Source organism: Hippocampus zosterae, chromosome 5, assembly GCF_025434085.1.
Source record: "Hippocampus zosterae strain Florida chromosome 5, ASM2543408v3, whole genome shotgun sequence".
Taxonomy (NCBI): domain Eukaryota; kingdom Metazoa; phylum Chordata; class Actinopteri; order Syngnathiformes; family Syngnathidae; genus Hippocampus; species Hippocampus zosterae.
In genome coordinates, this window is record NC_067455.1 from 2,987,403 (window position 1) to 3,000,243 (window position 12,841).

Sequence of the window (12,841 nt, forward strand, 5' to 3'; positions counted from 1 at the left end):
ATGAAACCAAATGGTTATTTTATTTTGATTCATGGGCTGGGAAAATACAAATTTATACCCTGTTTAAAAGCATCTTCTCACAGTATTTCTTTATTTTTTTAAATGGCCAGTCAAAGTGCTCCAAGCCCACCTTGGGCCATCGCAGTGGTTACAAAGCTTCATGCTGCTGCATGGCGCTGCTCCTTCAAGGCTGCGATGCCTTCTGCAAAGTGAAGCGCTGTCTGGGAAGTCTGCATGAGGATCCTGATGCTCTGTCCGAAGAATGCCTCCCTCTTGGGTAAGCCCCGCTGCCGCTGCTTGCCAGAGAAACTGAAGGAGTCTCGGCCTCTCATACCGTAAGTTCAACCTTCCCGGGCTTTGTATTTACAGTGTTGTTTACGTGATTAATGAATGCAATATTTCAACAAATCTTGTCAGACTTCACCCTGTGCCGCCACAGAAGCCTACGGACTGTACAACTAAACTTGACTTGACACCTCGTACACCGCTAGTTTCTTGCTTGACCTCGGCCCTGACATTTGAATTTTGGCCTGTTTTCCTCCCGCTTCTCCTCTCTCCTACTCGTAAAGGGGTCTAGAATTTAATTTGTATCGTAAATGTCAGCAAGTGCTCCTGATAGTGTTTAGACCATCGGAGAGACACAGCGGCTGGCTGTACAGCCAGTCGACAAGCCTGAAGCCTCGCCCATCTCCATCCGGGTCAAGGGGTCCCCGAGGGGGGTTTGGAGGAGCCGTTGCTATGGCGCTCTGGTCAAATCGCACAGGGAATAACCTTGAGTGAATTACTTGAAACATTTCTATTACATACACACACTTGCCGTTATTGGCCTAAAACACCATCAGAGGTGTTCTGGTGTGTGCAAATTGCACGGCGCAACTCGAAGCTAATGCCACGCGGGGCAAGGCCGGTCCGCAGGTGTTCCTCTCACCTTCTTGATTGGATGGAGACGCCAACCGTCTCGGGCGCCCATATCAGCACGCCATTGAAACGTGTCATCTAAAGCTGATAGACACTATCGACCCGCGGGGACCGGCGTTATTGTTTGTCTAACCTGCGGGGTATGGTGCTTCTCGCCGCTGCTGCTTATTGACCCGCTCCATTGGAAAATGTCATCCTCCGCAGCCGTAATTTCATGTAACAGTGTGTCGTACGTCAGCCGAGAATGACTTAATTATTCAACCTCCCTGAGGGTGCTTGCCATTTTGCAAAAATAGAACCTTTGAGAAGATTTTGGCCAGGAAATGAAACACCTCGGAGGGAGATCCGAAGCTGGCAGATACTTTACTGATAGCATTTTTTAAATCTTCGAATGTGCGTGTGTCAAATTGCAACTATACGTTGTTCAGCGGCAGTGTTATGTTGTAATATCACCCTTCAACACTAGATGGCAAACGTGTCCTAGATGCACTGGGTCTTATACTGTACTTCCTTATACTAAAGTGTAAGTCGGCCTAATATTTTTTGGGGCCGGTTTGGAATTATATACAGGACAAACCAAAGCCTACCTCAATGATATTACAATTTTCAGTGAGATTTTTTAAGGGGTGGGGGGTATACAAAATGGTTTCCTGCACTTTCTTGCACACCAGTTTTGTGGCATCCTTGAACTGTAATTTTTTTGCAAGACATCCCTCGCCATTCACACTGATGAAAAACTCGGACGCCGCCCAATATGTAAATTGCCCATCCCTGATTTAGATAGTTGGGCAGAATTTGAATTCACAAATTTATATTATACACGTTTGAGATTCATGCGCTGGTTTAAAAAAAATTCAGAAGTTGTTTAGTACCAGAGTCCATTTTGCTTACATGTAATCATTACAAACACATTATTTCTCTGTTTTCTTAAAATGACATTTTTCACAACAAAATGAACTTTTCCCAGTGCAACTGTTCACAGCCACACAAAAAATAAATTTATTTTGTCCTCTCACTCGTTTCTTTCCGTCTTTCCCTTTTCCTTTATCCTGTGTAATTCCAACTGTCTGCTAGAGGGGGCGCCAATGAGGCGAGCGCTCCACTGGCGCCAAATGGAGGGCCCTGTTATTCAAAACAAACGCTCACGTGGCGGGAAGCAAGATGCACGGTGGGTATGTGACGTCACAAACACATCGAAGTGCAAAGTTTAAGAATTTTTCTTACGCGCAGCGCCCCCCCCCCAAAAAAAAATCTATCCCACCTTCCCTCTCACTCTTCTTTCTCCTCAGCATCACAGCCACCGGGTCGCTATGGCAACCGCTGAGCGAGCTCCACGTTGAGGATGAGGGATGGGGAAAGAATGGAAGAAGACGAGGGAGGGAGGGCGTTGGGGGGGGGGCCTTATAAAAGGATGGGGAGTTACCACTTGCCCCCCTCTCCTACGCCCCCTCGCCTTATTGCTGAGCCCCCTATCCCAGCCGCATCAAGGACCCCCTCCTCTCCACCCACCCGCCACCTCCGCTGCCTCCCCATGTACCCCATCATCCCCTCCATCCCCACTGTTGTCCAGACAAGGTGGCTCGCGTCGCGTGGATGGAGACGTTCGCCGATGGAAGCGCTGGTAATGTTCCTGATGATTATTATGATTCTTTCAAAAGTGGCAAAAGTGTTTGGCGGGTGGGGGTGGGGGGGGCTACTTTTACATTTTTTTTGTACCACCTCCGTTCTGTTGCCAACTTCCACGCGGGACGCACGTTTTGTGTGTGTGAAGTGTGTGTGTGTATATGTGTTTCATATTGATTGGAAACCCCACTTGGAATATGCGCGGACCGATGTCACGCTTGTACCTGTGTAACCCCCCCCCCCCACATACACACACACACCACCCGAGCCTCTCCTAACTGACACGTGATAGTGCAGGTCCGCGATTTTGCACGCCGCGCATCCTCTTCTCGCGCGATGAGCGCAGCACGCGTGGTCGATATCGCCTCCCGGTTGTCGCCGTCGAGCCGCTGGCGTCCACAATAACACAGCGTCCACGTTGAGGCGATGCCGCGGAGGGGAAATCGATGGACACACTGAGTTAATTATGGGAAAATCAATTAAAAGGAGGAGGCAGATCCGCCCGGGCGTTGTATATAAAGAGGCCGACCGAGCGGCTCTCTCTCTCCCCCGGCGGAGCCGAGGAGGAGAGCGCCCAAGGGGACCCGGAGAGATCCGGGCCCCGGGCACGCTGGCTCGGTGGCCGGCCGCGCGCTGCGCCCTCGCTCCTGGCGCGCCGGATTGATGACTGACACGACTTTGTTTTATTCCATATCCTCGTTTATGGACGTGTTCAGTGTTCAACGGCGCTTTGTTTTTGTTTTGTGTTGTGCACTTGTGTGTTTGTTTTAATTGTGGCATATTTGGAGGAACGATGCATGAAGTGTGAGCGTGACTCTCAGTGGAGCGCCATTTGCGTGGGTCCGATCAAACCTTGTGCAATAGTTAGTGTAACTCTGCACGTGTTTTTGTTTTGGGCTTGGGGGGGCGAGGGGCATAATTATACGTAAAGAATCCACTCATTGAACGTGGAATTAGGTACACACGCGATGTTTAATCCTGGCTGCTTGCACAATCCTGCCTTGTTTTTAAAAAAATATTTTGCTCGTTTTAGTTGTATTCGTGGTCAATTAGCTTTTTATTTTGGGTTTCTCTCACTCATGTTGTAAATTGTAAAGTTGGAAGTGGAACTCATTTGCCCCTTTGATCAACCTTGGAGAGTAACGTGTCTGTCTGCGTGCATTTGTTTTAATTTACATTATCATGCAAGGTAACGACATATTTAATCATTCAGTGCAGAAAGAGGCGAGGGGGATGGGGGGGGGCGACCAGCATCCAAATAACGAGATTCTTGATCAACAATTCTGCCCTTATAAACAAAATAATGTTAGTGGTCATTTTAATGACACATTAAATTGTCTTTGCTTTGCTTTTTGAATGGCTCGGATTACAGTTTGTAGGGGTACCTAATGAAGAAGGCGGCGTCTGTGTGTGTGTGTGTGTGTGTATATTATAATATATATGTATATAATGTATACTATAATATATTTTACATTAATTTTTTTCCGATTGAAACGTAGTTGTTTTATTTTAACCACATAGTTTGAAACCCAATCCACAGAATATTGAAAAACACCCCAAAACGGAGGGTCAATGAATGCGTGTAGATATGAAAACCAAATGCATAATAATCTTCGTTGCATGTAATTATTCTGTGTAAAAAAAATTTCCGGAGTGTTCAACAACGTTGCAGACTCTTTTGTAAATGTGCGTACAATGAATAAAAATCGAATTGCAAGGTTTTGCTCGTGTGAAGATTGCTCCTGGTCCCAAGCCGGCAATCAAACTGATCGTTTTTTTCAACGTTTTAAACTGATATATTTTACAACCGTTAAAGAACTCAACTTCACATTTAGCGTCATTCAATGACATCCTTTTAATTTTTTTTTGTGATTGGACTTTTGGTGCACTGCTGCGTGCTCAAGTTAAAAATGCACCTACCCCCGCAAAAAAATATTGCAAATGTATGAAAATGCACTTTAATGTTACGAAATTCAGTTTAAAAAAAAATCACTTTCCGTTGTAAATGCAACGAAATTAACCTTGTCAATAATCATTTGAAATGCGCACACATATTGTGCCAAATGAATGGCAGGAAAAATAGGTCAGCGTTTAGCACGCGAGGACGCAGTTAAATCTCGCCTTTTCTACAAAAAGCACATGTGGTGACGTGCAGTTTGATTTGATACAAAATGTACCTTCACGGTGGACCACCGAAGAAACGACAGCCGATGTTGCATTTGGCGCGGATTGTTGGTTAAAAACAAAACAAAACGAAAGTAGGAAAATACTGCTGAGTGGACATGTTGGACGTACGATAATTTATCTACCGCTTCTTCAACGTTTTTCCACGTGGTATTCAAACTCGCAAAAAAAAAAAAAGACGTGCTCTCCAAATCCTTTCGCACAATTTTTTTTTTTTTTTAAAACACAATATCAAGCCACAAATCGAATCCACTTTCTGCGCACGGCAACCCCCCCCCCCCCCACCCCCACACCTCCCAAACGTCCCCTCGCTCTCTCGGGCCCGCCGCACAATGCGGTAATGACCTGCAGGGTTCAAAGGTCGCTCGGCCATTTTCTCAATTAATGCGAGAGACTGCAATTGCACCTTGTCTCCGTTCACACGTGTGCGCATGCGCGCGCGTGCATTTCAAAAAGTGGGACAACAGTGACCACCAGAATGTATTCGTGGCCTGTTTGGCAAAAAAACGCACCAGTCACAAGGTACACTGCACACACACACACACACACACACACACACACACACACGTGCACACTTATTTTGATGATTGCGTCATATTTCCGTAGTGTGTGACGTCATGGAAAAAAAGCAATGCCCTGCAGGTCAGTGAGTCCATATTGATAGTCTTGTAATTATGGAGTGTACCTAAAAAAAAGTGGCAAAAATGTGGGTGTTATTCTAAAAATGTGTTGAAATAAAAGCCTCCCTCTGTGTATGGATGCCCACCTCCACAGCAATTGAGTAAAAAAAGGAGAAAAAAAATCCACATATAGTATGAGTTGATGTTATGGTTAAAGGAAACTTTGATTCTCGCCTCTTTCATCTCAAACTGCTTCAAACAACAAAGCGTGTGATGGAAAAGTGGTTATGCCTGCATGACTGTCTGTGTTTTATGTTATGTGTTGTGTTTATTGTTTTACTTGATGTTAACTGTTTTGTTAAGTGCTTTGTTACAGCTGCCGCTGTTGTGAAAGCGCTATATAAATCAGCATGTATTGTATTGTATTGTATTGTTATTTTGAAAATGGCGCTGAAGGCCTCCACTTAAAAAAAAAACAAACAAACAAAAAAAACAACAACACATTTTAACCCATAGATGCCTGCTACATTCTGAGGTAAATATGGTATATGGGCTGAAGGTATAAATACACGGTTTTGTGTGTGTGTGTGTGTGTGTGTCCATGTGCGAAAGGCGTAGTGGCGATTGAATAGAGTCAACAGTCAATTCCCGATCATGGCCGTATTGATTAGCTGATAAACGGGGCTCGGATCAATGGCGGCTGAAGATGGCCGAGCGCGACCGTGAGGCAAAATGGCGGCGGTCAAGCCGGCGGTGGCGGTCAGCACCTTCACAAAGCCACGCCGCCAGCGAGGTGATAAATTTGATCCAAAAGGGCCACGGCAGTCTGCCGCCTTTTGTGCTTGGAATACATCAAGGCCTGGAGGAGTCAGAGGTCAGGCTTCATCCCAGACTGATGACCCTGCAGACCGAACGACCTTATTTGGGGTCCGCAAGCGTCAAAGGTGGAGGGGGGGGGGCACGATGGGAGTTCAATTGGAAAAAAATCCAAGATGTGCAGTGGGGAACTCAAAGTTGGGCCAATTTGAGCCTTTTCTCTCCCTTCCCGATTGTCAGGTCTCTCTTTTGGGGCGATTCTCCTCATCGAAATCAGCAAAGGCGTGATTATCAGATATTCTGAGCGCTCTGGTGGGGTCTGTTCAAAGTCACCCCCCCACCCCCAGAGTAAACGCATACAATAATTAATGTATTTAATTTATCTAATTTGAACATTTTTTTTTTCTCGACCAAATGCTTAAAAGGCTCAATTGTTGGAAAAGAATATCCTGAGCGATTCTGTAGCGCCGTAAGAGTGTTTTGTTGTTGTTGTTGTTTTTAAAACTCCCTCCCCGATTGTGATAATAGCGAAAGCATGGTACACATGAGCGATAATCAAACCTAATTTGAGCATTTTCCCACTTTTTTGACCAAGGCCAGCAAAGGGCCAAAATCACAAATGCCTATTCAGAATTGATCAGAGCGATTAGCTTGTGGTGTGCGGTGTGATTGGAAAAAAAAAAAATCAATTTTCGTGTTGATAATGGCTAAAACAGAATGGGCACAGGCTGACAACCTGGCCTAATTTGAGCACTGCGATAATAGTTCATCACATGTCACCAATACATACTCCTGAGATCTCACACACACACACACACACACACACTCACAAAACCACAGATAATTGATTGGGCCAATTTGAATTTCATTCTGGAAGTGCTTGAAAGATGATGATCCTCTGTGTGCTGTCTTTGTGTTTAGACTCTGTGAAGCAGCATGTGGCTTGTGGGCTATTTTTGTTGTTGTTGTTTGTTTTGTTTTGTCTTGTTTTTTTTTTTGAGTCACCGCAAACAGATGTTTAGTATAAGTATGACATTAGGTGCCTCTCTTTTGGACTTGTAGTCTATATATATCTACTACTGCTTCAATGACTGCTCATACAACTACGATTACTACTATAATTACTGCTGTAGCTATTTCTTACCGTTATGAAATTTCACCCCCCCCCCCCCCCCCCGCCTCCCCTTCTCCCAACGTGTTGCTCAATCACTTGTGATCAGTTGCTGAAAGGGCTTTAAAACCACAACTAGCGATGCTAACTGCTAGCATGTCAGTGGCAATTTCCATTAGCATTTAGCTAAGTTGCTTTTCCTCAGGCAACGTTGTTTTTAAATTGTTTTGTTTTACGTTTAGCTTTGAAGTAAACATCACCCGAGAGTAGATGGCACTCGTATCCCACGTCACCACCGTAATACGACAACTGCGACGTATGTCCCCCTCCGCTTCTTCATAGCACTGACCCTAACCTACACCCCCCACGCTCCAGATTAGCAAACATGCTATCTAGCCCACACATACACAGACGCACACTCACACACAAACACATGCAACCTTTCACACGACCTGTCCACCTTCCAATTCCCAAGTGTGTGTGTGTGCGTGTGTGTGTGTGTGTGTGCATGCGTGACAGACGCAATGACTAGCAAGTCGCATAGAAGTGGCCACCGTATCACCTAATGCTGCGGTCAATATGTAATAATCTATCAATGCAAGTATACAGGGCCAACGCAAATGCGGTTTCCAGTGACTGAAATTGAAGTACGATAATGTGGTCATGAAAACTAACCACGATTATCACCCAAAACAGGGAGAATTTTATTTTATTATTTTGATTATTATTTTTAATTATGGGGAATTTTACATTGATAGTGTGTAGGTCTTGTGTAGTTTATGCATCCATCCATGCCGCCATTTTCTGAACCCTTGATTAATGTTGAACAATATTTTGTTTAGTGTGCATCTTCATGAAATTATCTACAGAACTATCGATCTATCTATGAACTCATAATCATTTTTGTTAGTGTCGGTAAAATTATGCAAAACAATATTCCTCCAAAATATTCCATTTGAGAATTCACACACGTTATGGAAGACGTATTTTAGTAAGGTTTTAATGTCACCATATTTTTAATGAACAATGGTAATGGTCTGATTATTTGTCAATGGATGCGATTACAACTACTGTACTTGTAACAATGGTTACAAGTTATTATTTATCAGCCCGATAAATACGATATATATATATTTACCCCCCAAAATGCCACGCCTCATATTTATATTTTTCCAAATCTCTTTAAATAAGCCCCACGTCCACAAATAGTTCCTCTTCAATAACAAGGTTGAAAATGTTTTTTAATCATGTCAGTGACTATGACAGATATTAGAGTGTCCCTCCCCCTCTACAATTGCAAGTCGCCTGTTAGGGCAACACTCGGCAACATGGCGCCCCTCCAAAGTATTGATCAAGTCAACGTGCTTTTCTCCTTGACGTTTTTTTCTCCCAATTTTATTATAATTTTTTTTTAAAGTGAGTGTTATTTTGCTCTCGCGTCAACTCTTAATTCTGAACGCGAATGCGACAATCGTGAGTCCGTTTTAGCCAGCCGGAGGGGGGAATAGGATGAATTGCCTCCGGCCACCTGCGGGGGTCAGCAGAGAGCAAGACGATGCTCTTGCTTGTCCAGGGGAAAAGAGTCCTCTTGTCTTCCAGTTGTGTCACACCCAGGGAGGGAAAAGAAGTGGTGTCTTGAGGGGGGTTTTCGTCTTCAACTGACTTGTTGAGTTTTTGCGTCTTGGATGGTTCCCACCTCCCACTTTGTGGCCCCGCAGCCGCCCCAGCGGTAGCACCTCTAATCCGCATCCTTTTTAGCCCACATCCCAGCCCCCTTTCTTTTTCCACTTGGCTTTCTTTCTTTTCCACCGAGCAAATAGGAAAGGATAAGAATTATGTATTTTAAAAAAAACTTTAGATGAACATCTTTATTTTGTTATCCTATCCATTTATTTTGTGTTTTTTTTACACCAATGCTTTGCAAAGATGAGTGCAAATCCTCAAATGCTATAGATTCTTTATTTTTTTAAAATTTAAAATCTTTTATTTATACATTGATTTTCCTGAGTTATTTTTGTACCCATATTTTATTCTAGTTGGCAAAATGTCATATTTTTTATTTTTTTTTATTTTAATATTTAATATTTTATTTTTTTATTAAATACAGTATTGTAGCCCTCCCCAATGAGGCAGATAAATACAAATAACATGGGATGGGGGGACGCAAAAGAAATTACGAATTAAAAATTTTAAAACATCGAGATTTATTCAACACATAGCATGTTATTAAAATTTTATATTGACCTCATATAGATTAATGGTCTATTTTAATAATAAAAAAAACACTCAATTTTACAGGCACTTGGTATAACTCATATATTAAATACTAAAATATTTTTGGAAAAAAAAAAAAGATCATAAATTAGACAATGTAAAATACAAAAAAAAATCCCCAAATGTGTAAAATGTTCACTGCAGCAATGTGTTGCAAAGTGCTCGGTGCCTCGTCATTTGTCAGTGCAAGTGCAGCGCTTCCATCCATCCCCTTTGCACCTGCTGCTTATTTCCTTCCCCGCTTCCTCTTCTGTCTCTAGCAACCTCACACGCTTTTCTTTTGTGTGTGTGTGCGCGCGCGTGCGTGTGTGTGTGTGTGTGTGTTCGTTGGTCACTGCAGCCATTTTGTGGGATGCGATCAATTTTCTGTGATTTTCCGCCCGTCATTGTGAGGTGCCACCGATGCCATATTGCTCCTCGTTTATTCACCCCCCAACCGCCTCCTCTCTTCTGTGTGGCTTTAAGAAGGAATATCATACAGACTTTTCCTCCCATCTCTTCCTTTTTTTTCCCCCTTTCAATCAATTCTCTTGTTCATTACGGCGGCGGTGATAGGGAAACTTTCTTGGTCGAGGCAGATCAGGGCTCTCATTTCAGCCGAGCCGTGTGACAAACGGCGTCTCCTCGCCTCCACGGCGCCTTCTATTATTCCTCATATCAAGAAAGCTGCAAAATAGGATATGTTTTCCTAATCTGCCAATAGTCGCGTGGCCTTGAAAGACTTCATTTCGGCTGAGCCGTGAAAGGCTCAAAAAGGAAGGAGGGGGTTCGGGTTCGGGGCGGTGGGGGGGGGGTGGCGCTACATCAATATGGCTGAGCGGGATAAGAGGGGGAAAAGAGCCGTCTTCCCAGGCTGTATCACATTGCCGGCGTATCCTCCCCATTTGCTCTGATATTGACTTCGGAGGGGGGGGCGAGAAATCGGGATCCATCCGTTCAATAGGAAGGTTATACGGAACCGATGCGTCCGGGCCGAAGCCACATAGTGCGTCGCTCAACTTTTTTTCGTCATCTCTATCAGGAGGCGAGAGGTGCGGATTATGGGCCCGCATGTAGAGTTGAAGCGTGACTCATTGCGGACTCCACCGTAGAAATGAAGTGCGTGTAGCCCAGTGTAGAAAAAAAAATGGGCATAAATCCACTCCGCTCCCCCCCCCCCCCCCCTTTTTTTTTTCTTTTCTCCACTTGCATTTCGGGGAATCGGACACACTGTAATGCGCATGTAAACAAAACACATGCATGGGACACTGCGCGCCTTTGCTGCGTGCCAATGGGATTTAAAGGCTGTTGTCCATGCGGCTTTATGCATTGACGGGGGGGGGGGGGGGGGGGGGGGGGGGGTTTGGCCTATCGGCGCTTTTAAAGTCTCTCAAACGTCTTTGTCAAAGGTGCTGCGGTATCGCCGGCATCTTTGCGAAGGGTGTTAAAACTCATCCGGCATCTTTGTGGGGCGTGTTGTGGTCACGCCGCCTCATTTTGGTGCACTCGAGTGGTTAGCGCGATGACCTCATAGTGCAGAGGTCATGGGTTGGATTCCAGCTCCGGCCTCCCTGTGTGGGGTTTGCATGTTCTCCCCCGGGCCTGTGTGGCTTTTCTCCGGGTACTCTGGTTTCCTTCCACATTCTAAAAACAGGCTGATTGAACACTTGACAGTGTCCCTAGGTTTGAATGTGAGCCCGGATGGTTGTTGGTCTCTGCGTGCCCCGCGATTGGCTGGCAACCGCTTCAGGGAAGACCCCCTGCGACCCTTGTGGAGATAAAGCGGATCGGAAAATGGATGGATGGATGTGTTACAACTGGTCCACCACCTTTGTGAGGTGTGTTGTGCTAAAACTCGTCCGCCGGCTTTGCGGAGTGTCTCAACTCAACTCAACCGTGTTAAAAACTAGGCCGCCATTTTTGTGGGGCGCGTTGTGGTCACAGCCCCGTTTCGGTGGACCGTGTAACAACTCGTCCGCCACCTATGTGGAGTGCGTCGCGCTCAAACTGTCGTTTTTTATGGAGTGTGTGTGTGTTGCGGTGTCGCCGCCATCTTGCTAGATTGTATTGCAACTCGTCCGCCATGTTGGTTGTCGGGGTTAAGTTTGCCGCCGTCTCTGTGGCTGCTTGCCCGTCATGTTTGTGGGATGTACCGCGGCATGGCTGCCGTATTTATTGCGTTAAAGTCCCACGGAAGAAGCTTTGGGCTTTTTTGCGCGTGCCAAAGGGATTGAAAAAGCCGTTTGTTTATGCAGCTTCGCTCGGTGGGTTGTCGGACATGCGCGGCTTTGTGGCTGCACGACTGCACGGTGTAACTGTCGGACAAAAAGACTCCCGTTTCCAGGCCTTTCATTATTATTATTTTTTTTCCTTTACACAAGGGGAGGAAATGAGGAAGAACAAACCCGATGTACGAAAAGTCAAACATGAGAGAGGGAGAGAGCGGACGGGTGGGGGTGGGGGACGCAGGAAGTCAAGAAAACAAGACAGCTTTCAAAAGTGCCAGGATGAAAGCCACTGTCGGGCTGTGATTCCGGAAGGTGTCGCGCGCCGCATCCTCAGAAGCAGCGACAAATTATTTGACCTTCCCGAGGAGGCACCAAGCGGTCTTTTTGACGCTCTTTTTAAATTCTCTCGACTAGGAACATAGATGATTAGATAGATTTTTGGAGGGAGGGGGGGGGGTTGGTAGTAGGCCACACCTCTTAAAGGCCCACACAGTTGATGCGGTAATTCCGACGTTAAAAGCTAAAAAGCTAAAAGCTAACTTTAGCTTAAAAGCTAAAGTTAAAAGCTCCCTCGTCTTTTTTTGCCGTGTTTGCGAGCTTTCGGGGGCGTCGCTCGGTAAGCCAGATGTTTGTATCGGAATGTGGGCGCGTGCGTGCGCTCGCGGACGCGTGTTCAACACGAGTCCTCCGTATCAATAGGTTAATAGCCCAGATGTCAGTTTCAGTGACTGGCCGATTAGTTGTGTGTTCACTAATCCACACTGGGGCGGGAAACTATTGGCTGTGTCATTGATTTTTAGCGTTGTGAGCAGGAAGAAGATAGAGAGAGAGGAGATCTATTGATTGACCCCAAATTAGCCCCCCCCTCCCCGCCGAACTCCCTCCCAACACCCCCGCCTTCCGCCACCTCTACCCACACACATTCTTAACGCCACCCACTTTGCAGCCAATCAATGATGTCGTTTCCTTCCATCCCTCGGCTGGAGAAGTCCTCATTGGCTGCTGACAAACGTAGCGTCCGATCGGGAGTGGAGATGACGTTGATTCGATTGGAATTTCTGCGTTGAAATGAGTTGGTGGAAAAAGGT

The 12,841-nt window shown here is 45.5% G+C and overlaps 1 protein-coding gene across 1 annotated transcript in view; it reads left to right on the plus strand.

Annotated features, from left to right (window-relative positions):
• Nucleotides 1–2,360: 2,360 nt before the first annotated feature.
• Nucleotides 2,361–12,841, plus strand: part of pou2f2a (POU class 2 homeobox 2a) — a 78,637-nt gene continuing 68,156 nt past the window's right edge. The window contains exon 1 of the mRNA XM_052065059.1: nucleotides 2,361–2,539. Coding sequence (XP_051921019.1) covers nucleotides 2,512–2,539 — 28 coding nt within the window. The 5' untranslated portion in view covers nucleotides 2,361–2,511. The remainder of the gene's footprint in view (nucleotides 2,540–12,841) is intronic.